This window comes from Sinocyclocheilus rhinocerous, unplaced genomic scaffold (genome assembly GCF_001515625.1).
Source record: "Sinocyclocheilus rhinocerous isolate Xijiao unplaced genomic scaffold, SAMN03320098_v1.1 scaffold1687, whole genome shotgun sequence".
Taxonomy (NCBI): domain Eukaryota; kingdom Metazoa; phylum Chordata; class Actinopteri; order Cypriniformes; family Cyprinidae; genus Sinocyclocheilus; species Sinocyclocheilus rhinocerous.
In genome coordinates, this window is record NW_015660051.1 from 800,927 (window position 1) to 825,483 (window position 24,557).

Genomic DNA, 24,557 nt, shown 5'->3' on the forward strand with positions numbered 1-24,557 from the left:
TGAAGCTATCGTGCACTAAAAAAGCATAGCATAGCCACACACATGCGCACATGCAGTGGTTGCTATGAAAAAAAAATGGAATAACATCAGTGCAGCATACACAGATCAAGAGTGTGAACATCTATAAAAAGATAGTACTGCTGGAGAGTGTCAAAGTGGAGAAGAGTTAATCTTCCTCTGTGTTGATGGCAAGTGGAATAATTGGGCTCTCTTACACTCATTAGACGAGAATAATGCCAACATAAGAGTTCTCCAACAGCTCCAATTGTGTTCAGATTGAGCTTTGAAAAATAGCACTTCCCCTGATTAGCAGAAACAGATGAGATCTGACACCTGGGGTCCCAGGCTGTAGGTTAATAAGCAATTTAAGGCACTTTTTTCAAAATGAGTCTTTAAAATGAGGTTGTAACATCTACAGGGGGAATTTGATGGAGATTTTAGTAGCTTGCGCTCAGGTAATTATTTACACCAAGTACGCCTTTTCAGTCTTTGACTGTATTTTTCTTCAAATTCCTTCTCTTATTTGAAAACTCTCCACATATCCCTTCCAATTTTGTCAATATATATGCCAACAAACTGCACCGATATGGTAAGTGAAGCTAATTTTTACTTTTTAATGAGTAGAATCCTTGTTATTCTCTCTATTGTTCTCATTATAATTATCACAATCAACTGTCTACCTTTATAGTTCCCATACTGCTAGTGTGGCTTGACAAACCTGCCAAGACTGGCAAACAGCCCCTCAGATAAATGCGACATAATTACTGTCCTGGTTAACAGGCCCGCTTTAATAGAGATCATTAGTTACACTCGAGCCGAGGTCAGCCTAAACAATACAGCGAGACTATCGGGTCTGAAGAGAGAGAGAACATTTATCTTTCCTTTTGTTCGCTCAAAACCAATACGTAGTGATTTCTGACCAAATGGATTTCTCGAATATTGTTAGGTTCGCTCATGAAAACCTGTACAGACCGCTGTGGTTGGATTCTTCATTAATTAACACCCAGAAAGTAACTTTAAGGTGAATTCAGAGGGTAAGAATCAAGTGATGTCCCTCTCTCAGTGGAGAACAGATGCTCTCAGGAGCATGCAGTTAATAGGAGGTTAAAAAGGTGTCACCTTGTAAACAAGATTCTACACACGCGCACCTCTATTTTTGCATTGCTCCCTGAGTGATTGTCTCCCCACTGGATACTCGCTTTCTAGACCAAAAAAGGTTGTGCTCTCTCTGCCTCTGCCCCTGTGGAGTCCTATTTCTCTCGCTCTTCACCCCCCGTGAGACACATGGCAGCCTCTCGCTTTCATGCAATTTCAAACAACACATATCATGACGTGCTGGATTAGTGCTTGTTCCCCTAACAGCCCTGACAGTGAGACAGCCAAAAACAAAACAGAAAAAAAGTAACACTTCATTAACGGTGCTTTAAACAAACAGGCTCAATTTAGATGCATTCGCATTTCGCCCTGTGCCTCGCTGCTGCGAAAAAAAAAAACAAGAAGATAAATAATTCAAGTAATGACAACCGCAGCCTTTGTTCACCACCTTCTTTCTAGATCTAAGAGTTATCCACTTTACAAATGTTTGTTTTGCAGTGTTACATCAAGCGAGTAAATAAAACTTCCAGCCGTCTCGCCATCACTCCGAATAAGAATTCAATATTCAAAGTGAAAACTGAAAGGGTGTACTTATGCATTCCTGTCAATCCACTTGTCAATCCATTCCCTGGAATAAAATAAATATATAATAAATAAATAAAAAGGTGTAGCAAAACAGCTGTGTCTGGGAAAAGGATGATTTCACAAAACCTCTGTATTTCAAAACACACCTTTCAGGGTTTTATTTTGTTGCCTTACTATTTACAAATCAATATGTGGGTTTAATTAAAAATTGAGATAAATGTATGTCTATAGCAAAATTAACAGACTTGTTTCCCCTTTTCTTATATTCTTATGAGTTAGTTAAAGGGACCTTTTCCAAACCAGACTTTCTTTCTTTTGGAACATGAAAGAAGATACTTTGAAAAATGTCTCTGCATTTTTGGTCCATAAAATAGAAGTCAATGGGTCCCCATAGGACAGATTTTTGTGTTTCAGAGTAGAAAGAAAGTCATACAGCTTTGGAACAACATGAAACTAAAACTAAACTAAAAATGGTTATCCCTTTAAGAATTAGAAATAGTCAAATATCAATGTCTAAATTGTAACACAGAGACTGATTTGCAAGAGGCTAGATTATATGTGACCAATGGAAAACAGATTTATATTTAGAGGAAATTTAGAGAACGTTGTTAAACCAAAAACAGCTTTAAGCTTCCTAACATACTGTGTTTTCCCGCCTTAGGAATTAATAGCATGCTACTGCTTGTTTTACTCACTCACTCAAATATTACATGATCTCAGTAGTTTCTGCTTGCATGTCTGCGTATTCTAGGTGACACATAATCGCTAATAAATTGCCACATTATCTGACTGGAACCAGTTTCATATATACACTTTTTTTTGGAAGTCACTAGGAAGTGTTGAGGGAAGCACTGATAAGCACCTCTTATCCTTTTAAGACTGCCCCTTAATCCGACAGAGGGGAAACTGCAGCTTTAAGAGATTTAGTCTGGATTATTGCTAGTCTTCCAAATTAAACCAAAAGGCAGCTTTCTGCGGCTGCTCATGCAAGCTACAGCCCACCACAGCACAGTGACTGGAGTGTTATAATTATAAACACTCCCTGTCTCTCTTTCTTTCCCTACCCAGCCCAGTAAGCAGCACCCAGGTAACATCCCTCTACTATCTCTGAGCGGTTGCCTGCCCACGGTCTCAAATTCTCCATTCTGACAGCCTGGTCCTTCTAACAGCTAAACCCCGGGCATCCTCTGAACCAGGGTGAGTTGTCTCGTGCACAACAAGGTCAAATCTGGTCTTAAGCCTGTCGAGTAATCATTATTAAGACACAAACAGACTAAAGAGAGTCCCGAGACTCTCTCTGATGTCCCCTAATCTGGGCCGTGCTTGTCAGCGGTGCATTGACGCATCTATAAAACATGGGCAGCACCACAAAGCTATCGATGGCAGGAAGGGCTCGCTAGTATCTGTGTTCTATCTAATGGTGAGCAATATTTTGAAGTAACTAAATCAGCAGGGGCCATAAAATATGAAAATACCATAAAGCAAACACTGTCAGCGAGAGCCCCGAGCTACCTTGTCAAGCTACCTCTCTTGCGCCTTCGTATTTCAGGACACGACATAAAAATAGACCACAATAACAATTAATCACGCTCTGTGGGGAGAAGCTAAGAACCCCTGAGAGAAAACTGTCTCTCTCCATTTGTTATATGAAACACCCAAGACATAATAAACAAGAGACCAACAGAGAATAACACCCCTCCGCACACCACCCCCTCCAGCGATATTTGTGACAGATCAACTTGTGCATTCAAGGGCGTGTTTTTGTGGGTTTTTGTCGCTATAACAGGTTTTGTCGGTTCGCTTTAGGCTAATGATGTCTCAAAAGTTCGGGGCCGCCGAATGCACATCTTTGGAGTGACCTGCACCCCCAAGGACAAATTAAATCCTTATCATTACAGTCGTGAAGCAAAACTCCTCAACCCTGTGTGATTCCAGTCTCTCGTTCGCTCAAATTCTTCATCGGTCTCCCTTTCAAAGCAGCTGTCTTGTCAGAATGTGGTTAGAGAGGCTGCAGCCCCTGCTGAGAGCACAGTGCCCAGAAACAGAGCAGCAAATCAGAACACACCGATCTCATTCATTAACTTTGGCTCTCTGGCTGCAGGACATCAAACGCTGGACGTGACGAGAGAGTCCAAGCAAACTTCCATTGTGTCATGCAGAGTGGTCTCCGAAAAAAGGGCAGCTTAAAATCGTTTTTGCCTTCTCTGTTGCATTATAGACATTCAATTTCAGGGGCTTTTCACTAGCTGATGTTTAGTTTGGTCTGTTGGGTTTTCAAGCGCTTTTGGCTCTGCATGTCTCAGGCTTCCAGGTAAAACGAAAAGAAAAAAAACATCAAGAAACAACAAGTCGGTGAAGTATGCCTACTGGAATCCCATTTATGCAGGAGGCTGGAGCAATCAAAATGCAAAACAGGATCAAACCTGCCCAACCCCTTGTAAAAAACAAGCCTGAGGAAAATTCTCACTGTATCTTGCAAATAACATCAACATATTTTTCACAGAACTTGAACTTTGTTACCAAGATTCTTGTTGGCTCATGTCTTTCATTTACTCTCTCTCTTGTGGTTCCAAACCTGTACGAATTTCTTTCTTTGAATAAAAGAGGCCATGCAAGTTTGGAATGACGTGAGGGGTCTTATTGGGGTCTTTGAAAGAAAGTCGAGGGGGAATGGACGATAGCGATGATTGGAGTGGCTAAGGCCCCTGGAAGGATGAACCTGGCCATAGCCCATTAGGAAAGACATGAGCGGGTGCTACAGCTCATTACATGCTCTGCCTCCTGTTCTATGGCTGAACAATGCACAATTATGTTGGCCTGCTGTTTTCTCAGCGCTACAGCTATACAGCAGCCTGCCTGCCAACAATCGCGCTGTTCATTAAGCCACCTCACCACACACTCAGCACACCCTGCCTACCTAGACAAATAACCCAGTTGCCAATAGACCCACAAAGGGGCTGGTTATTCTTGCTCTTGTAAAGCCAGTGAATGCAGAAATTAAACTCAGCAGATATATGATGCAATTTCTCGTTCGCTTTCTCTCAAGTAAGACTTTTTTCTTTCATAAATACGAGAAAAGCAGAGGCAAGTAATAAGGAGGAGTTTTTGATATGTAATTGACTCGATACATCAGAAGTTTGTATTAGATGCTGAAAAGTGAGGCAAGCGCAGATCAATACATAAACAATTACATGTTCAGATATTAATCTGTGAAAATAAAGGAGCAAAATCCAACCAAAGAGGCAATATCACTCATTCTAAGCAACTGCACAAGGCTTTTGTAATATATAACTTTGGAGATAAAAGAGCTAGGCACTGTTAGGCTAAACTTTCTTTTTTTTTCTATCTATCTTTCATATATCCAATTTATGATAATGCATGCAGTCCCTGGCACTAAAAGAACAATTTAAAGTGAAAAAAAAAGTAGACAAACAAACACAGTTTGGCCACTTCAAATGGTCACTCTGTGTTCGTCTGAGATTTTAGCTTGGAAAACAATATTTATAATGGCTATTCTTATCTTTTGTTGTCGTAATGCCACAGGAACTTCCTTTACCTCCTGAATGCTTTTTGTATCCTTTACGACTGGCATTGGGGAACATCCTGTTAACGTCCAGAATAACTGGCCATCAACTGACGGTGAACTACAAACGAATACACTACATGTTGTGTTTAACTAAAGAAAATGTTCTATAAAAGCACTTTCCACCTCTGTACTTGAGCATATTTATAGCCTCCCACTTTAAAAAGATTCAGTCAACATAGTTTATACTGTAATGCAAATTACTGAACGTGAAAAAACAGAGCGTTAAATAGATATTCAATTTCCCTAAAAGGTCTATCCATGTGCAAATCCCCTGATAGTTTAATTGGCAAGTAGGTATAAAAATATTTGGAAGGACATCTGCTCTCACAAATCTGATAGTTTGCACATACACATACAACCCACCAGTTTGAATTGCACCCACTAGGATTTTCTCGTATTTTCTTCAGTGTTCTTTATTTGCTCATGTCAGTGCACATGCACATACAACTTTCTACATGGTTTATTACGGTTTATTACACTACACATGTAACTCTGAATATTCCGCATGGTCTGGTGGTTAAAATAAGCGATTAATGGTGCGCCTTGTCCAATATCGTCTCTATATAATTGAACAAATACACTGGTATTCTGATAAACCATGTATAAAGTTGTCTGTTCATCATTCCCTGTGGCAATGCCTTGTGTTAGAGAATGTAGGCCGACCTTTCCCATCCTATTAATTTAACCACAGGCATTTTCAGTGCTGGCAGCTAAATCTGTGTTAATGAGAGATGAGGCTAAGAGAGAGAGAAAATCATTTATAAAATTATTTTCCTCTCTTGTGGGTCTCAACAGTATCTGTATCTGGCCAGCTACTTTTCCATCAGAAGTCCTTTTTCACAGGTTCCATCTTGTTGCCCTGATCTAAGCGATATCACACATTATGTGTTACTTTGCAAGAGTGTGAAAAAAATTATGTTCTTCTCCAACTGTTTTTTTTTTTCAAAGTAAACCTGCAAAGATAATTTCAAAAGTTCAAACATAAATGTGTGCAGATCTTAATATATCTCAAAACCATTCAATCGTGTACAAAGACTGAATAGAACTGTTTGAGAAACACTGGGAAAAACTATAAAAGATGCTTTTAAAACCATTCCAGTTAATCAATCCAAGTAAAGATGTGTAGCTTATGTAACATGCATGATGTCCACATACTTATTTTTTCCTAAATGCACTCGCTCTCACTCACTCTCTCACTTTCATTAATTTATTTATTAATTAATTTCTAGTCAATTCCTCTCTGGGTTATTTGAGGATAACTAATCTAAACTTGAAGAAATAACTTTATATTTTCAGGTACAGTAAAATATTTAATAGAGATGCCTAAACCTAAAATTTGGTTTAGCAGGTCTGTACTGCACCAGTATATACAAAAATACGTAACACTATTTAATGAAAAAGAAAATGTAATTTGACTTGCATTTTTGTTTCCGGTTTATGTCACTTTGCAAAATCTAGAAATGCTTTCTTATTACGTCTTTCTCTCTCTCTCTCTTTTTGTGTGTGTGTACTAACTGGAGATATTACATTGTCAGCTTTTGTCCTAAATGTTTGAGAGCGGACATTAAATGAAAGCTGGGTGTTCTGACGTGCTTATGTCAGCTCATGACTGGAGTCACAAAGATAGCATTAGGGATTTTTCTCATTCCAGATGAGGCTATGAACATCTCATCTGCAGCCTACAGTAAAACAGTTTAAAGAGAATGAGTTTGCTTGACTATATTGCTCTAATAATGTCTCACTTGAACATCAGAGTTCAGCAAACGGTTGAACATTCGTACTATAATGGAACTGTGGCCCTTTTATTAAATCCGGAAATGTCCCTGTTAGTAGGCGACTCTTGAAGGCAGAATGCCAGCAGAGTCTGTGGCTTACAAATATAACCTTCTTTGAAAACTCCCATCTTCATCTGCCAGAATGCAATCAGAACGCATCGCAAGGTACTTGAGATAAGGCGTATCTCTCACTTCCTTATCCTTTTTCTTCCTGCTGTATCTCTCGTAATGTCTATTTTGCTCTTTGGCACATAACATAAAAGAAAGAACGGGAAAGCTCAAGTTGATAAAAATATTTCAAGTTTAGGTGTAGTTGGCAGCCTGTGTTGTTTTTCTGCACTTCTTTTTCTTTTCTTTCTCTCTGTTTATTAATTCCACACCTAATTGAAAGTGGCTAAATCCAAATTCTTCATCAGAGCAGCCCAGTTCAGTGAAGCTTTTCTGAAAGCCCTTCAGGGAGGCAGCATGCTGTGGCCTTTACCTTATCGTGTATGGGATTTAGAATGATTAATTGGCTTAGTCTGACGAAAGTCAGAGAAACAAACAAACAAACATAAAACAGTGGTTCAGTAAAGTCAAAACATTTTCAAAACCCTGACCTGAAAGGTGAAACAAATGATAAAAAAAAAAAAAACATTTTGTGCTACAAAACAACCGAATGAGAAGAAGTTAAAATTCTTGCGTGACGTTTCAGGACTGCAGGGCTATTATGAACATGAAAACATGAAAATATATATGGTAATTGCAATTAGTGGTATGAAAACAACAGACAATGTAGCTTTGGCAAACAAAAAGTTATCCAACAAAGGTTTAACTACATTAATAAAGGGCTAATGTATTCAACAGCCACTCTTTCAGAAGATGGAGTCTAAACATTAGACAAAGACCTAAGTGGCTGAAATGATTGGCAGCAGATGAAGCAAATGTATATTATGTTTATGTGGCATGACATTGCTTTGTATACTGAAAATGACATGAAAATGTGTCTTGTGCAGAGAAGCCTTATTGTGAAGCTTTAAGTGCATGATGAATACTACAGATTAGCTTGACACCCTGGAGAATAGGGCTAACATAATATCAACACAAAGCTTTGCTTCATTATAATGAAAAGACAACTCTTATGTGTATATGTCTGTATCACTGTGGTACATATGAGATTAGTCTAAACAAATATACAGATCCTTATTGACAGGCTGATCTCAAATATTAAACTGTATCTGAGTACCATATGCTAGCAGTGGGATTTATAAGCTAATTTCTTTGGTAACAGAATGCTAGCATCTGGATGAGCAGTGCTTAAATTATTGTTCCAAAACTGGAGAGGGGTTTTCTCTAGTGGTTGACCGATATAACGTCAAGGCCAATATATTGGCCGATATTTGGTATTTTTCAAATATCGGCATCGGCCGATACGTTTTTCCTGTTTGACCGATGCTTTCGATACTTTTATTTTGACGGCGCACCAGACTTTTATTTTGACAGCGCTCAGAACGGCAGCGTCTGAGCACACAGTGCTCACATTCTCCCTCTTGTTTGCTGTCGTGGTTAACAGTTCTGTCTAGAAGTCTGTCTAATAATCAGATAGAACGGTTAAACAAAGGAATTAAAATGTATACAAAAAAGTATTATAACGATTGCTTTTATATTATTAGTAATAGAAAAGCAAACATTATAATACTGTCTCGTTTGCCGTCAGCATTCAGCAAGTACGCATTTAAATCATTTGAACAAATCATGTTTAATGAACATTTAATTTCACAAACCTTGCAAACTTAGTAGAATCCAGTTGAGATCTTGAGAAGTGTGCATGTGTATCCTGTATGATCGCATGTTCTCTGCGTGATGGTCGGTCTGTGCGAATTGAATGCGGACAGGAGGAGAGTTCAGCCTCACTGGAGATGCGTGATCGACAAAATTTAAACTCGTGATTTCAAATTATGCTGCACTTTATCCATTTACCCACTGTCATATTAATGTCATTTTCACTGTGTGCTGCGTGTAAAATGACTGTTACCTTGGCTTTATTTGAAGAAATATGATTCCCAATGCACACAAACTTCCCAGATTACTTAGTGCCCTGTTGGTTACAATGTTGACTTTTTATTAAATATTTATTTATTTGTGAAAAATACATTGTCATCTAAAGTATAAGTATGTTTATTTTACACATTTATTTTTAAATCCATTTTCAAATGATTTCAAATTTCTTAAATATTAATTAAAATAAATAAAATTATATCGGCTTTCTATCGGCCACCCTCCTTTCCAAGATATCGGCATCGGCTGTCAAAAAAAACAATATCGGTCGACCACTAGTTTTCTTTGACAAAAAAAACAAATAGTAAAGTTTTCTTTTTCACACACTCCTTAAAACATTCATCTTTTATAGGGAACTACAATGCATAACGTAGCAGGAGACTTTCTCCAAGCACTAACGCAAAGCAGATCAATACTTGGTCGAATTTTAGCTTATTATCAATGTCACAGGTGGAGCGAAGCCTCATTTTAGTTTAAGCAGGCTGTCATGTATGCTTATGCTGCAAGAATCGCTACTGATCTTGTATAATCGGCTAGAAAGCCACATCTCTATTACGGCCTGAACCTTATTTTGGAGACAATCACAGACAGGTTAACCACATGGCTTTCAGAAAACAGTGCACCTGACTCCTCAAGAGACTGGCACCACAGAACCATCTCCAGGAAGTCAGTATCATAAACACAGAGCTTACCTGGAGCCTTGAAAAACAAATGACTGTTATCACTTTATATATTTTACTTTATTGTTTATATATTAGCATTTGAAAATTAAAGTTTTTTCATAAATATTTTTATTAGTTCTTGTCTATGCATCTTTCATCCTCTGTCCTGCATGTTTTGTAGCACATTAGCATTAATAAATGACTTCACATTAGCATTAATAAGCTACATAATCTGGTGTCTCTGAAACATTTTAAATCCATTAGTCGAGTACTGGAGGATGAGTCAATGAATAGTAAATGTTTTTAATGTTGCATATTCTATGCTGATCTTATGTCCATAGGTTTTGTGCATGTGTGAACATGTTAACCAGGATAATTCCTTGTCCTCAACTATTTTGTAGCACATCTGCAATAATAAATTAATTTTTTTTTAAAAAGTATATTTTCCCGCTAAACAACTCCTCTTTTATCTTTTACCAGGTTTATTTATTATTGTTATTTTATTTATTTATTTATTTTTAGTCTATCTTTATTATTTGTAAATCACTTTAGATAAAAATGTCTGCTAAATTAATAAATATAAATCTCTAAAAAAATATGAAATAAAAATTTCAGTCTTGTTATGTGTCTGGTTCACTGTAGGCTTGCTGCGATAGACGGTGTTTTCGGTTATACCGGTGTTAAGCCGCAACACCGGTTATGTCATTTGCCTACCGCGGCACTGCCCCCCACCGTTGTTTTGATTTTTTTATAGTAACAAAAACCATTTAGCCTAGTTCAGTTAGAGGACAGACACTTTTAAAAACTAAAAGCTCAATGCAGCGTGCCGAACCGTGTGCGATTGGTTCCACAGTGTTTGCTGATTACTTTATTTAAACTTTGTGTATTTTATTTATTTTATTTTACATCAAGGTGTATATGCCGTGCCTACAAGCTTTCTTATTCGTTTTGCAAATAAACGTTCTATGTTTCTTATTTATTTGGTTCCACAGTGTTTGCTGATTTTCAAAGTTTTTTTTAAACTTTGTGTAGCGTAAGTAATTTGTTATTTTATTAGGCATAGGCCTATATGGTGTATTTTTATTCGTTTTGTTAATAAAAGTTCTGAGTTTGACGTTGTTGTTGCTTGAATTGAATCAACGCTTAATTGCCCCTAATTTGAAAGTGAAAGTAAAACGAGCACGCCGCTATTTCAAGCTATTTGAAAGCCAAGAAATCCGAGGAAAAGAGGGAAAACTCAAACGAACAATTGCTTGACGCCGAATTGCGGCAGTTGCCGCTAATTTGAAAGTGAAAGGTAAATTTGCACGGCACTTTTACAAGCCATTTGAAAGCAAAGAAAAGAGGGAAACTCAAACGAACTAACAACCCCACCCCCACCCCAACGGTGATACCGGTATTACCGGTGTTGTCACACGTCGATTAACCGGTGGGAAAATGTCCTCACCGTCACAACCCTAGTTCACTGGTGGCTCTAGATAAAAGGTGTATCTTCCACTGCTGTTGTGCAGGGCTCTGTGTGTTCACACAAAAGCACACTATGTGCTTTTCAAAAGCATGTTATCAGTAGGATAAAATGTTGTGCATCTACTTTCTAGATTATCAGATTAGTTTCATTATCAATAAGCCATCAGTGTGTCATTTTAATCAAAACTCTGCAACATTTCTTCTCCTGCAGGAAAAATTGGCATAGCACTCTTCCAAACATACATTTTCCGAGTAAAAGCTCCAACTGGGACTGTAAAGTAAACAAACAAACCACATCTCAAAATCATGTCTGAATCATAAAATGCTGGAAAACAGCCCTCAGGCCTTGATATTTCAGGGCAAGGAGATGCACGGTTAATCACTACTGTGTACCAACTAGTTTGTCCTTAGCAGACCTCTGGGAAACCCTGACTTGTAGAGTCAAACGCTTCCAAGCCCAGACACGTAATGCGTGACAGAGCTATTATCGGTCAGTTAACAGCTGCAATGTTTGATTGTGCCCCACATAAATGGTTGCGTAATTACACTGACAACATTTTTCATACACAGCATGTTGAATGGGGAGCCACTTTATTTTGTAAACGTCACACCAAAGGGGAAAGGAATATGGCCGACTGTAGTCAGCCCGTCTTTGGCCTCTGATGGAGAAATATGCTGAAATGTGGTCAAAGAGATGTTTGTCAATGTCAGGTTCAGTGCCACACATGACAAATAAACCCACACCTTTATCAGGCCAATCACTGACCTATAAGAAATTGGAAAATGTGCTGGGCCCAGACATCTGACATTAAGATACATATATACACCGTCTCACTCTCTCTCTCCCTCTTCTAATGCTGCAGTGAAACAACAAAGCTTTGCATTAGAGTTCACTGTACTAGCGCACTCAATCTACAGGCTTATTCAACCCACGCCACCACCCTCCCTTAATTCTTTGTCTTTTCATCAGTTGAGGAAACTAGATGTTCTTTAATCCTGCTGCTTAGGTAGTTTTATTAAAGGATTACGCTACCATGCCTAGCTACTACATTTGCTGTTACACACCGTAATTCCTTTGTCCAGCCAGTGTGCAGCTTTAAGTCTTGTCTTAACCTCTGTGTAGTCTGGCCTACTTGATTATGTTTTCTGTCTGAATATTCCTCCATGAACTAGTTGGATTTTAAATATCTCCAATACGACTTTGAGCATCTGGTGCTTCAATATATTAGTGCTATATTAACTGTGTTTCATTGATTTCCACAGGCTTTACAAACAACGAAGAGTGCTAGATCAGCCAATCAATGGATCGGTGCAAATTTGACATCTCATTTTGCCAGCAGTGAAACTCCTCATGTGTGCTCAGTCTGTTTGTGTACCACCTGACAATTCAAACAGCCATACCACTATAACTGCAAAATATATATAAATGTAAAGTCTTTATTATTTAGTTCTACCCTTCATAAGTTGTGTTAGATGTTTACACATTTACATTTATACATTTGGCAGATGCTTTTATTCAAAGTGACTTACACAAAGTACACATTTACATTTTAATTCCCAAAATGCTAAATAATAAGTTAAACCGATTATCTTTTTCAACAGTTTACACTTCACTTTTACACTGAGGAAGCTACATTATCATAAGAACTAAGAATCAGTTGTGTAAATTTTGTTTTATTTATTCATTAATTTTCTTGTGAAATATGTGTAAATAATTAGAGCTTAAACAGGGCAGTACCAAAAATATATATATACAAAATAAAAAATGTTTATGATCCATCTTATTTTTTCTAAATGATAAATCATTCTTTTGCAGAACCTGAAAAATGTTTATCATTAAAAAAAATAAGATGCATTATAAAAAGTTTACATAGTGTCTACTTTGTCATTGCACTGCCACTGAGGTCTTAAAGTAACCTGATTGGTTGCTGTGATTGGTTGATTACGTCACTGTTGATTATCCTGTCACTCGCAATAAAGCCTGCTTATGATGTGCGTACTGTAACTCTATTGCAAACAGATGTAACTTTGCCTTTTCATTTCAGATATCCATCACAAGCCATTGCATGCCACCCATGGAGATCGAGAACTTGTTGTTTCGGCAATGATTGTTCTTAATGGTTGCACCTGAAATTACATGCAGCGCTGCCGATTAGCCAGGTCAGTGCGTTCGGCAGATGTTCAGGCTACAGCTCTTTTGCTCAGCATGAAAAAGAGAGAGCAGAAACAGAGGTGGCCAAATAATCCACTTTGGCAACTGTCCAGTGACGGCTTGCTCACTTTTTTAATATAACTATACTTAGGTTTCCAACACCGACAAATAATGCATGATATGTAAGCACCATTGAAGGCTTAGTCAAAAGAAACCATATTTCCACTTTCCTATTTTGCAGTAAAAAAAAACAACCACAAAGTACCCAAACTCAAGTAAAAGTAACAGCTAGCAATCTGTAAGCAGATTTAATGTTTCTGACTAAGTTGGGTTAGTGGCCCTGTGGCGGATCTCCCCCGACCCCACCCTCCCTTGACGCTGGTAGCCGTGGCAGGCTGAAGGATGGAGCAGACTGGAGCAAATCTCACCTCAGGCAGCGGCATGCCGTTGATGATGAGGTCAGGCTGCTGAGGGCCCTGCCCTGTGAAGGTATGGTGGTAGCCATGGTTGGGTGCAGCATTCCTGGAGTTCTGGTTCTCCACGTTGAGGAAGGTGCTCTCGGAGCGCCTGCAGCCCATCGGCAGAGTCTGCTGGTGGTAGTCGAAGTAGTTGAGCGAAGAGGTGAGAGACGAGCAACTCACCACATTCATCTTGTCCGTCTCCTCCACGTCCCGCGGCACCAGACGGATGTCGTTCTTGCTCAGCTTCTTCTTCTTGCTGGACTTCTTCTGGTTGCCGTAGGAGTACTCCGCCACCCTGCGCAGGTACAAGAAACTGAACAGACTCAATAAAGCAGTGCTCTGCCTCTCTCCCTCTTCTAATGCTGCAGTGAAACAACAAAGCTTTGCATTAGAGTTCACTGTACTAGCGCACTCAATCTACAGGCTTATTCAACCCACGCCACCACCCTCCCTTAATTCTTTGTCTTTTCATCAGTTGAGGAAACTAGATGTTCTTTAATCCTGCTGCTTAGGTAGTTTTATTAAAGGATTACGCTACCATGCCTAGCTACTACATTTGCTGTTACACACCGTAATTCCTTTGTCCAGCCAGTGTGCAGCTTTAAGTCTTGTCTTAACCTCTGTGTAGTCTGGCCTACTTGATTATGTTTTCTGTCTGAATATTCCTCCATGAACTAGTTGGATTTTAAATATCTCCAATACGACTTTGAGCATCTGGTGCTTCAATATATTAGTGCTATATTAACTGTGTTTCATTGATTTCCACAGGCTTTACAAACAACGAAGAGTGCTAGATCAGCCAATCAATGGATCGGTGCAAATTTGACATCTCATTTTGCCAGCAGTGAAACTCCTCATGTGTGCTCAGTCTGTTTGTGTACCACCTGACAATTCAAACAGCCATACCACTATAACTGCAAAATATATATAAATGTAAAGTCTTTATTATTTAGTTCTACCCTTCATAAGTTGTGTTAGATGTTTACACATTTACATTTATACATTTGGCAGATGCTTTTATTCAAAGTGACTTACACAAAGTACACATTTACATTTTAATTCCCAAAATGCTAAATAATAAGTTAAACCGATTATCTTTTTCAACAGTTTACACTTCACTTTTACACTGAGGAAGCTACATTATCATAAGAACTAAGAATCAGTTGTGTAAATTTTGTTTTATTTATTCATTAATTTTCTTGTGAAATATGTGTAAATAATTAGAGCTTAAACAGGGCAGTACCAAAAATATATATATACAAAATAAAAAATGTTTATGATCCATCTTATTTTTTCTAAATGATAAATCATTCTTTTGCAGAACCTGAAAAATGTTTATCATTAAAAAATAAGATGCATTATAAAAAGTTAATATAGTGCCTACTTTGTCATTGCATTGCCACTGCGGTCTTAAAACAACCTGATTGGTTGATTATGTCACTGCTGATTACCCTGGCATAAAGCCTGCTTATCATGTGTGTAACTCTGTTGCAAACAGATGTAACTTTGCCTTTACATTTCAGAAATCCATATAATATAATATCCATATAATCCATAATCCTATGGAGATTAAGAATTTAAGTGCAAATCGTTGTTTCGGCAATAATTGTTCTTAATGGTTGCACCTAAAATTACATGCAGCGCTACCGATTAGCCAGGTCAGTGCGTTCGGCAGATGTTCAGGCTACAGCTCTTTTGCTCAGCATGAAAAAGAGAGAGCAGAAACAGAGGTGGCCAAATAATCCACTTTGGCAACTGTCCAATGACGGCTTGCTCACTTTTTTAATACACCTATTCCTAGGTTTCCAACATTGACAAATAATGCATGTAAGCACGGATATGTAAGCACCATTGAAGGCGTAGTTAAAAGAAACCATACAGTATTTCCACTTTCCTATCTTGCAGTATAAAAAAACAGTAACCACAAATTCCAGTAAAAGTAACAGCTATCTATCAGGTTGGGTTAGCGGCCCTGCGACGGATTTCCCTCGACCCCACCCTCCCTTGACGCTGGTAGCCGTGGCAGGCTGAAGGATGGAGCAGACTGGAGCAAATCTCACCTCAGGCAGCGGCATGCCGTTGATGATGAGGTCAGGCTGCTGAGGGCCCTGCCCTGTGAAGGTATGGTGGTAGCCATGGTTGGGTGCAGCATTCCTGGAGTTCTGGTTCTCCACGTTGAGGAAGGTGCTCTCGGAGCGCCTGCAGCCCATCGGCAGAGTCTGCTGGTGGTAGTCGAAGTAGTTGAGCGAAGAGGTGAGAGACGAGCAACTCACCACATTCATCTTGTCCGTCTCCTCCACGTCCCGCGGCACCAGGCGGATGTCGTTCTTGCTCAGCTTCTTCTTCTTGCTGGACTTCTTCTGGTTGCCGTAGGAGTACTCCGCCACCCTGCGCAGGTACAAGAAACTGAACAGACTCAATAAAGCAGTGCTCTGCCTTCCTCACTACTCGCACAGCCGGTGCCAGGTCCTTGCCTGGCTCGGGCTGAGGTGCCAGACCCATATTTAATGGTGGCACAAGAGAGAGCGGCCACATTCGAGCGACCTCCGGCCGCCAATGGAGCCGACGTCACTCATTTGTTTGCATTTCCATGCTCGGCGGCTCGACTTGTCACAAACACACATGCACAATGCAAACATGCCAAACCACAGAAGCACACACAGCGACAAATGATACTAAGCGTCACTGCGAGCATAAGTTATTATATTCAAAGTTAAGCCCGCATTTATCTGCTTTTTTTCGCTTGTGTTACAAACAAGCCCGCTGGCAGGTGGGTTGTGATTTTCAATTCTCTGAGCTACGCTCTGTGGCTACTGCTAACCTGATTTGAGGGTTTTGATTCTAATCATAGTAAATGAGAAACTTTGAGATCTTGCCCAAAGGATGCTTAGGTTGCAATCTAAACATAAACTTGAGTGCTCATAAGAAGAGTTGGTGTCTTTGTCTTAGCTATTCCACACTGACCCCTCTCACTTTTTCCCATGAGGATCATAAGATCTTATAGCCTGAAACAATCTTACACATTTCTTTTTATGTCCTCTGAAGGGCACACATTCGTCGTAACGTACGGCTTTGGCTTAATGGTACGCTCGCTCACTCTGCCTGCACAACACAAAGCTCCTCTTTCTGTGCTTTTCATTTGGATTCAGCCTGTGTCTCCCTGCTCCTTACTTTTTTTCTGGCTCGGAAAAATGATAACGGTGCAGGACCTTATCTTTTTAGGAGGCATCTAAAAGCTTTTTTTCTCTGTGCGAGTTAAAGCACAGAAAAAAAGTTAGGCACTCCAAAGCATGCTTAATAGCTGGTTGAAAAATTTACTGTTATGGCATTAAAGGAATAGTGATCTTTTTTTTCTGGTAAAGAGATAGTGACAAAACAGATTGTGAATATGTGAGAAGAGATTCAGAGCGATTACTTTATAAAGGCTCTATGTATGTATGAAGATAATTATTGTAATTAATAATATTAGATGCCATTGTCTGTGTTGTTTTATTAAACCATTTGTTTTTGTTCTGTAAACTGCAACAGCAGCAGGGTCTTTTATTTAACTGTGTTAATAAACACATGTCTCTATGGTCTGTTTGGTCATATCTGTTTGGCTCTCGTCACAGTGAAGACAATCCAAAGAATCTCAAATGAGCCAGAAAGAAGAGTCAATGAGCACAGCTGAAGAAAACCGTATCAAGCACTCTCACTAACCCCCTGTTGGGAGAGCTGAAAGCCTCCATCAGGTTTCTATCTGGAGAGGAAAATAAATGTTAACGACAGCAATCTAAACACAGGCCATCTCTAACCATCTTCCGATCACGGCAAGGTAGATGCTCTGCATGCCAAACCATCACTATCACGATCTAGCCTTCATGAAAATGTTCACTTACATACATTTCTGTTAAGCTGGATCATGTATGCTGTTGCATTACAAGACAGAAACATCAACAATAATTTGAGGTAAAAATATGGTAATGTTTTCTGGTTAAATTTGCAAAAGCAGTTTATATGGAAATATTGAGTGGTAATGAAGCAGAGGGAAATCAACACAGTGGCCAATGTTACAGATTGATAAGTATTCATATTGCAGTAGATTAACAAAATAATATTCTCCCCTACACACCATGTGTCAAAGACTATTACCATGCCAAACATTTGCATGATTTACCTTTTATGAGTGTAATTATTATTATGATAGTATGATCGCTGCCACAGTAACATTTGGTTGCTATGTCCATGCTATTGTATTTTGATACAATGACCTCTACGATCACAAACATAATATGTTGCCAAACCATAAATAAAATCTACAAATGTGAGCAACAAGTCAATATTTTGATTGGAATCAAAACAGAGGACCTAAAGGGCATAACATTTCACCAATAATTTATGCAAACACCAGTCTCAATGCAGATGGTGTGTATGAGGAAAGGCCTATGCTTACCCTTCAGTCACCATGTAAAGGCAATGGTACACGTTGATTTTACTTACCTTAGATGACTATCATTTCGCTTTATTTTTCTCTTGTTTACTTTTTTCAAAATCAAATAAGAATGACAATTTACTTTGGGATTGCTGGAAACAAAGATGATGACAAAAAATGTGCTGTAATATTTGTTTTGGTTTTGCTATTATATCTGCTATTTATTAGTTTGTTTTTTGTCATATTTTTATTTTAAGCTCATGTGAGGCTGTCCTCATATATAGCATCATAATTGATGAATAAAAAGAAAATGTTATCGTTTTAGTAATATTTACAATAGTGTAAATATAATAATCATGATGAACAAGTGTAATAATGATTTCCTGTTATGCTTACTTCTGTTATCAGCAATGGCAGCAGCAGAGCAAGGCCTGAAGCACATTCACAGTTGACGACACAGCACGTGCACAACCAAGATACACATCAAACATGCTCTATCTTTATGTCTTAATCATTGTATGCTGTGTGAGTATTGATTCATTTCCGGTAGAAATGCAATTATATGCTTGATAACTAGACCAGGGTGCGAATTATGGAAGGGTTGGTGAGGTCTGACCTGATAAGTAAGGCCTGAACACCCACAAGTAAAAAAAAAATATATATAGTTTTACATTTACACACATTTTTACATATTTTATCTTAGACAATGTTGAGGAAATGTCTATCAGTATATTTTTTGGGTCAATTATTGGAGGTTAGTTTGTCTCACAACAGAAATTGTTCTTTGGTGCCCCTAAACTAACGTCAACTACTTAAAATGAGTTAAAAACAACCTTTTTGTTGTTTTTTATATGACATGTAAATAATCATCGATAAGGTTGCTAATGTTAAATGTGATACAACAAACAGTAGGCCTGATTATGTTTTGTCTATATTCCATACTGACCATAACGTTGAGACCTCGAGTAAAGTACTGTTGCTATGGTTACCACCTCAGGCCAACGCAATTTCTGTTCGTGCGCAAGTGTTTAGCGCAATCTGACTTCTATGGTTAGGCCTTTTGTTGATTCTATTTCGGTTTTGTGGTTACCTTTAAATATTCGTCCCATCCGAAGGTCAGTAAATAATTCGCACGCTGAACTAGGCTGTGTGTAACTTCAATCAATTGTATCAAAAATTGTTTGGGTACCTGCAGTTGTATGTTCGGATTTCCTTGTTATCCCTTTTGCACTTGACTGCCACAAAGATCATTGTGACAAACAGGATGACTGCAATAGAACCCAGGGCAATGATGAAAATGAGAGACAGGTTGACGGGTCCGATTTGCTCCTGTGCATTGAGATTAGAAGAGAGATAAATGACAATATAGGCAGAGGCAGATAGAGAAGTTTGGCCGTGGTCGTGCGCCACCACGGTTATTTGATAGGATGGTTTCGCATTCTCCGCAAACGTCTTTGTGGTTCGCACCTCGCCGTTTATCTGATCTATTTCAAAGTATGCCATGTCTCCTTCTGAAATTGAATACGTTAACCTTCCATTTTCCCCCTCATCGTAATCATCAGCTTTTATTTGTGTAACCAAATAACCAACTCCAGCATTTTTAGGAATGGACACCTCCGCCGTGCCGTTCACGAGGGGCGGGGTGGTCATCACAGGTGTATTGTCATTTACATCCAGTACAACAATGCGCACGGTGGCGTTGCTGGTCAAAGGTGGATCTCCCCCATCCTTTGCAGTGACTTTAAACTCAAAGGTCCGCGTATCTTCGTGATTAAAAGCCCTAACGCCGTAGATTTCGCCGTTTGAGTTCACGGTAACGTAAGATTCCACAGACATGCCCCGCACCTCCGATTTGATGATTTCGTAGGACACAGTGCCGTTCATGCCCAGGTCAGGGTCCCTGGCGGACACCGCCAGCAGAAACGCACCTGGGACGTTATTTTCGAGGACCATGGCTTGATAATGCGGCTTGGTGAAGTACGGGGGATTGTCGTTTTCATCCGTTACTTTCACTGCAAAAGATTTTGAGCTTCTGAGCGGGGGATACCCGCTGTCCTCGGCTAGAATGGTCAAATTGTACATGTCTCTCTGCTCCCTATCCAGACGGCCATCAACAAGTAAGGTGGAGAAGCTCTCAAACTCGTTGAGTCTAAAAGGCACATTGCCCTGCAGTCTGCACTGCACTTTTCCATTCGCTCCCGAATCACTGTCTGAGACTCTCACCAGAGCTATTACATATCCGAGAGGAGCGTTTTCGCTCACCTCCACCATCTCGCTGTTTTCTGACAACAGTTTGATTTCTGGCGCGTTGTCGTTTATGTCGATTACATTAACAATCACTTTGCAGTGGGCAGGGATTGAATTTGGACCCAGATCTTTGGCTTGTACATCAATTTCGTGGACGGACAATTCCTCGTGGTCCAAAACGCCATTCACTGTTATCACGCCTGTTTTGAGGTCGATTTTAAACATGTGTTTGGTCAGGTTGGAGACAATGTTTATGAATGAGTAGACCACCTCGCCATTGGTTCCTTCGTCTGGGTCCGTAGCGTTCAAGTCTATGACTAACGTGTTAATGGGAGAATTCTCCAGCACGTTTACAGTGTATACTGGCTCATCGAAAACGGGGTTGTTATCGTTCGAGTCAATTACTTTTATGTTAAGTTGCACAGTCCCGGACTTTGGGGGGTCTCCACCATCCTCCGCTGTAAGTTCAAACGTGTAACGAGACTGCGTCTCTCGGTCTAAAGTCTTTTCCACCACAAGTTCTGCGATTTTGGACCCGTCTCCCCTCGTCTTAATCTCAAGACCGAAAATATCATTAGGGGTAATTGTGTACGTCTGAATGCCGTTGCTCCCAGAGTCCGGATCGCTTGCCCCCTCTAGGGGAAATCTGGTACCGGGAGCGGCGTTTTCCGAGATTTCTATGTCAATGTGGTTAGTGGGGAAGCGCGGCGCGTTGTCGTTTACGTCGATAATCTCAATTTTAATCACGCAGATCTCCATCGAGTTCGACATCACTTCCAAAGAAATAAAACACTTCGGTGTCTGTCGGCAAACAGCGTCCCGATCAATTTTTTGCTTTGTGATGAGCAGTCCGGCGGGGCTCAGATTAACCCACCGGGGCTCGGAATTGGAGATAACCCGCAAATAAGGCTGTCGGTTTCCCAGTGCAAAACCCGCAACTTTTGCGTCCGCCGTCACGTTGGCTATCTTTGTGCCTGCACGCAGCTCTTCTTCCACTGTGTATTTCAAATTGAAAACGGCATCGACTCCAGTCCAGCACAAGAGAAAGCACAAAAACATTTGTATGAAATCCATGTCCTTGGAATGCATTATACCTGTTGATGTCTGTCTTCACACGCTCATTTGCATGATCTTTTATTAACATTTAAACCTACGCACGTTCGGTCGGACGTAAAAAAAAGAAACTCCCAATAAGTCAAAGGAATAAAATCACAGTCTGGTAGACATCCTTTAAAATGAACGAAAATGTTTATATCTGCGATGAAATTCATCTGATTTACTGATTACGCAGCTGATAACTTCCATTTACTTTATCGAGATCTTATCCGGCCACCCATGTCTTGCATTATTTTTGGAAAAGGAAATATGAATAAAACTAGTGAATAATTCTTCATATAGTGAATGTGAAAACATTGTGAACGAAAAACATGGCTTCAACATGAACATTTGCGTAGTTCAGGGTAACCGAGATGTAAACCGACCATTTTGAGCCAGTGAAAGAAAATATTCAGTAAAAATGTAGGCTAAATGTCCGCTAGAAGGTCCTCAACTTGTGAATGAATGAAGGGAAGGATCCAATTCAAAAAAATGTGCCCTCCTTATCATGATTCCCGACGAACACTTGAAATTAAATTGAGTTTAAAACATCGCTCGTGCCAAATCAATCCATATAATAATGTGGAGTTAGGATGTCTCCTCCTTGATCCGCACGTCCATGCACATATCCAACTGAAACCACAGAGATTCCAATTTCAGAAAAAATAAAAAATAAACAGTCCGATCTCTGAAGCTGGAACAATGATGGCAAACCAATATTAATAAAAGATCAGTCCAGTCCACAATTCACTGATATTCCCAGTCGAGCAAGAGGTGGGTGCCTTGTCCACTGAAGATTTCTCTCAACAAGCGTAACTTGTATGAAGGTATTTCAGATGGCCTTAGTCCAGAAAGAATGAAACTATAAAACACTGAGAAAAGAACAATGAAGAAAAATCAAGCATTTGTAAGTGCACCTGGGCTCTTCTCGCCGTCAAAAAAGCGTCTGGTCTGAAATATCCAGCCTGTTGGATGAAGCGAAATAGTTCTTCATATAGTTCTTAAATGCGGCTCACTGAGGTAAACGCACGGCGCGCGTCTTCAGCGCATACTGTCTCAGTGTCTCGCGCTCAGTCTCAGGACCCGCAATCCCCACAGCCAATCAGAGGTTACACTGGAGAGCTGCATTTGCTGGTGGGTGGGGCAAAACTACAGCTATGAACTCGGCCAACTAGCACCAGTTCATGCAACGCACAGCGTATGTTAACCGTTCTAGTTATGTCTGAACATACAGTGTGTCAATACAATTATTGACTTTTGGGAGGGTCAACGTTTTATAAGGAATTTCCTTAAGAAATGTTGGGGGCGCAATTAGTTGAGGTTCACACAGCACATATAGTGTATTTTTTAAACAAAACACTAAGTTCTTGTTACATATATTTTTGAAACATATAAATCCATAATTGACAAATAAATAAATAAATACTAACATTATTTTAGCCTACTTGTTTTGCGATTTTTGTTCTCGGTTTAATTGAATTTGGTCTTGATTTAAGTTGACCCTAATTTAGAATAGGGTAATGATGATGACAGGTTTAATGTTTTATAATCAATGTATTCAAAATTAAGTTGATATTTTCTTTACCCTAGCCCACTGGGTGCAGCTATATACTATTTAATCCGCTGACAGAAAGGATCGCACACAGAATAGTTTTATTTTTTATTTATTTTATTGTTTTATAGAAATATGAATTTCAGATCCGTCATATCCGAGTAGCCTATTATCCACGTTAGGCCTATACGCCCAACACGGTTACTTTCGGCAAGTACGTATTTACTTGTCTGTACGAGATTTAATAAGATATAAAGGTTATTCACGTGTTGCTCTAGTACTAGTGATTAAATATGTTCTTTATTGACAGTAGCTGTGTTAAGAAATATTAATGACAAACATGCCTATGAATGGGAGCACAATATAAACACTACTGTTTGCGTTTGGATCTGCGCCTTTCGCTCCCATTACAGATGACGACAATAACATATCAATCTCTCTCTCTCTCTCTCTCTCTCTCTCTCTCTCTCTCTCTCTCTCTCTCTCTCAAACACAGAGAGAGACAGAAATAGAGGCGCGCTCGAGCGTAACGTGATATGAAATGCTATGAGATTGAGGCAATAATAATAATAATTTATTATTATTATTATTAATATCATAATCATTGCACGTTTTCTGTCATTACTGAATATTCCTCGTCAGTATAACATAGGTCATATTGCGCCGTTTTTATATTTTTAAATTCCTCTGTATCTAGCTCATGAACACGCAGAGTCAGGAGTCATGAGCACACATGACAGCATGTTGAGAGTAAATCGTGTTTAAAGTCACAAGGCTGACACCTAGCGGCCGACACCACTTTCACCTCATATATGAAGACAGTAGTTTTTTGTTTGTTTATTTATTTATTTGTTTGTTTTTGCTCGGACTTAAATATTGGAAAATTAAAAATCGAAATTTGCAAACATATATTGGTGCTAAATTATTTTATATCTGTACATTTTTCTAAACAATTACATTTTTTCATATACTTCTATTTCTGTATATAGTACATTATTTAATGTTTTTTTTTACATTAGTTTTATATTACATCCCTACTATATTATTCCTATGTATGTCTGCACTATCATGTATGTCTGCACTATGTTTGTACTTTCTTCTACACTGGAAGCTCCTGTCATCAAGTAAAATTCCTTGTGTGTGTAAACATACTTGGTAATAAAGCTCTTCTGATTCTGATATTAACATGGTCCTTAGTTAGTTAGTGAGTTAGTGAAGAAAACACTGATATGAGTGATCAGTGCTGTATATTCCTGAGAGGTGGAATCCATAATATTTTACACCTGTCTTGTGTCATAGCATATATTTTTCACCTGAATGCTTGAATATGTCATATGAGGTTGACTAACCACAGAGACATTGCTTCTTTGTTTGCCATACAGTTCTCAAGCAGTCATATTCATGAGCAAGCACAGATGTCATCATCTTTAAA

General features: G+C 39.1%; 1 protein-coding gene across 1 annotated transcript in view; it reads right to left on the reverse strand.

The window, feature by feature from the left end:
* LOC107724822 (protocadherin-19-like) overlaps positions 1–22,608 on the reverse strand; it is a 62,467-nt gene extending 39,859 nt beyond the window's left edge. Inside the window, exons 1-3 of the mRNA XM_016533899.1 lie at positions 19,421–22,608; positions 15,819–16,208; positions 13,788–14,115 (exon numbers count right to left, since the gene is read on the reverse strand). Of these exons, the coding sequence (XP_016389385.1) occupies positions 13,788–14,115; positions 15,819–16,208; positions 19,421–21,567 (2,865 nt within the window). The 5' untranslated portion in view covers positions 21,568–22,608. The remainder of the gene's footprint in view (positions 1–13,787; positions 14,116–15,818; positions 16,209–19,420) is intronic.
* Between the last annotated feature and the right edge of the window lie 1,949 nt (positions 22,609–24,557).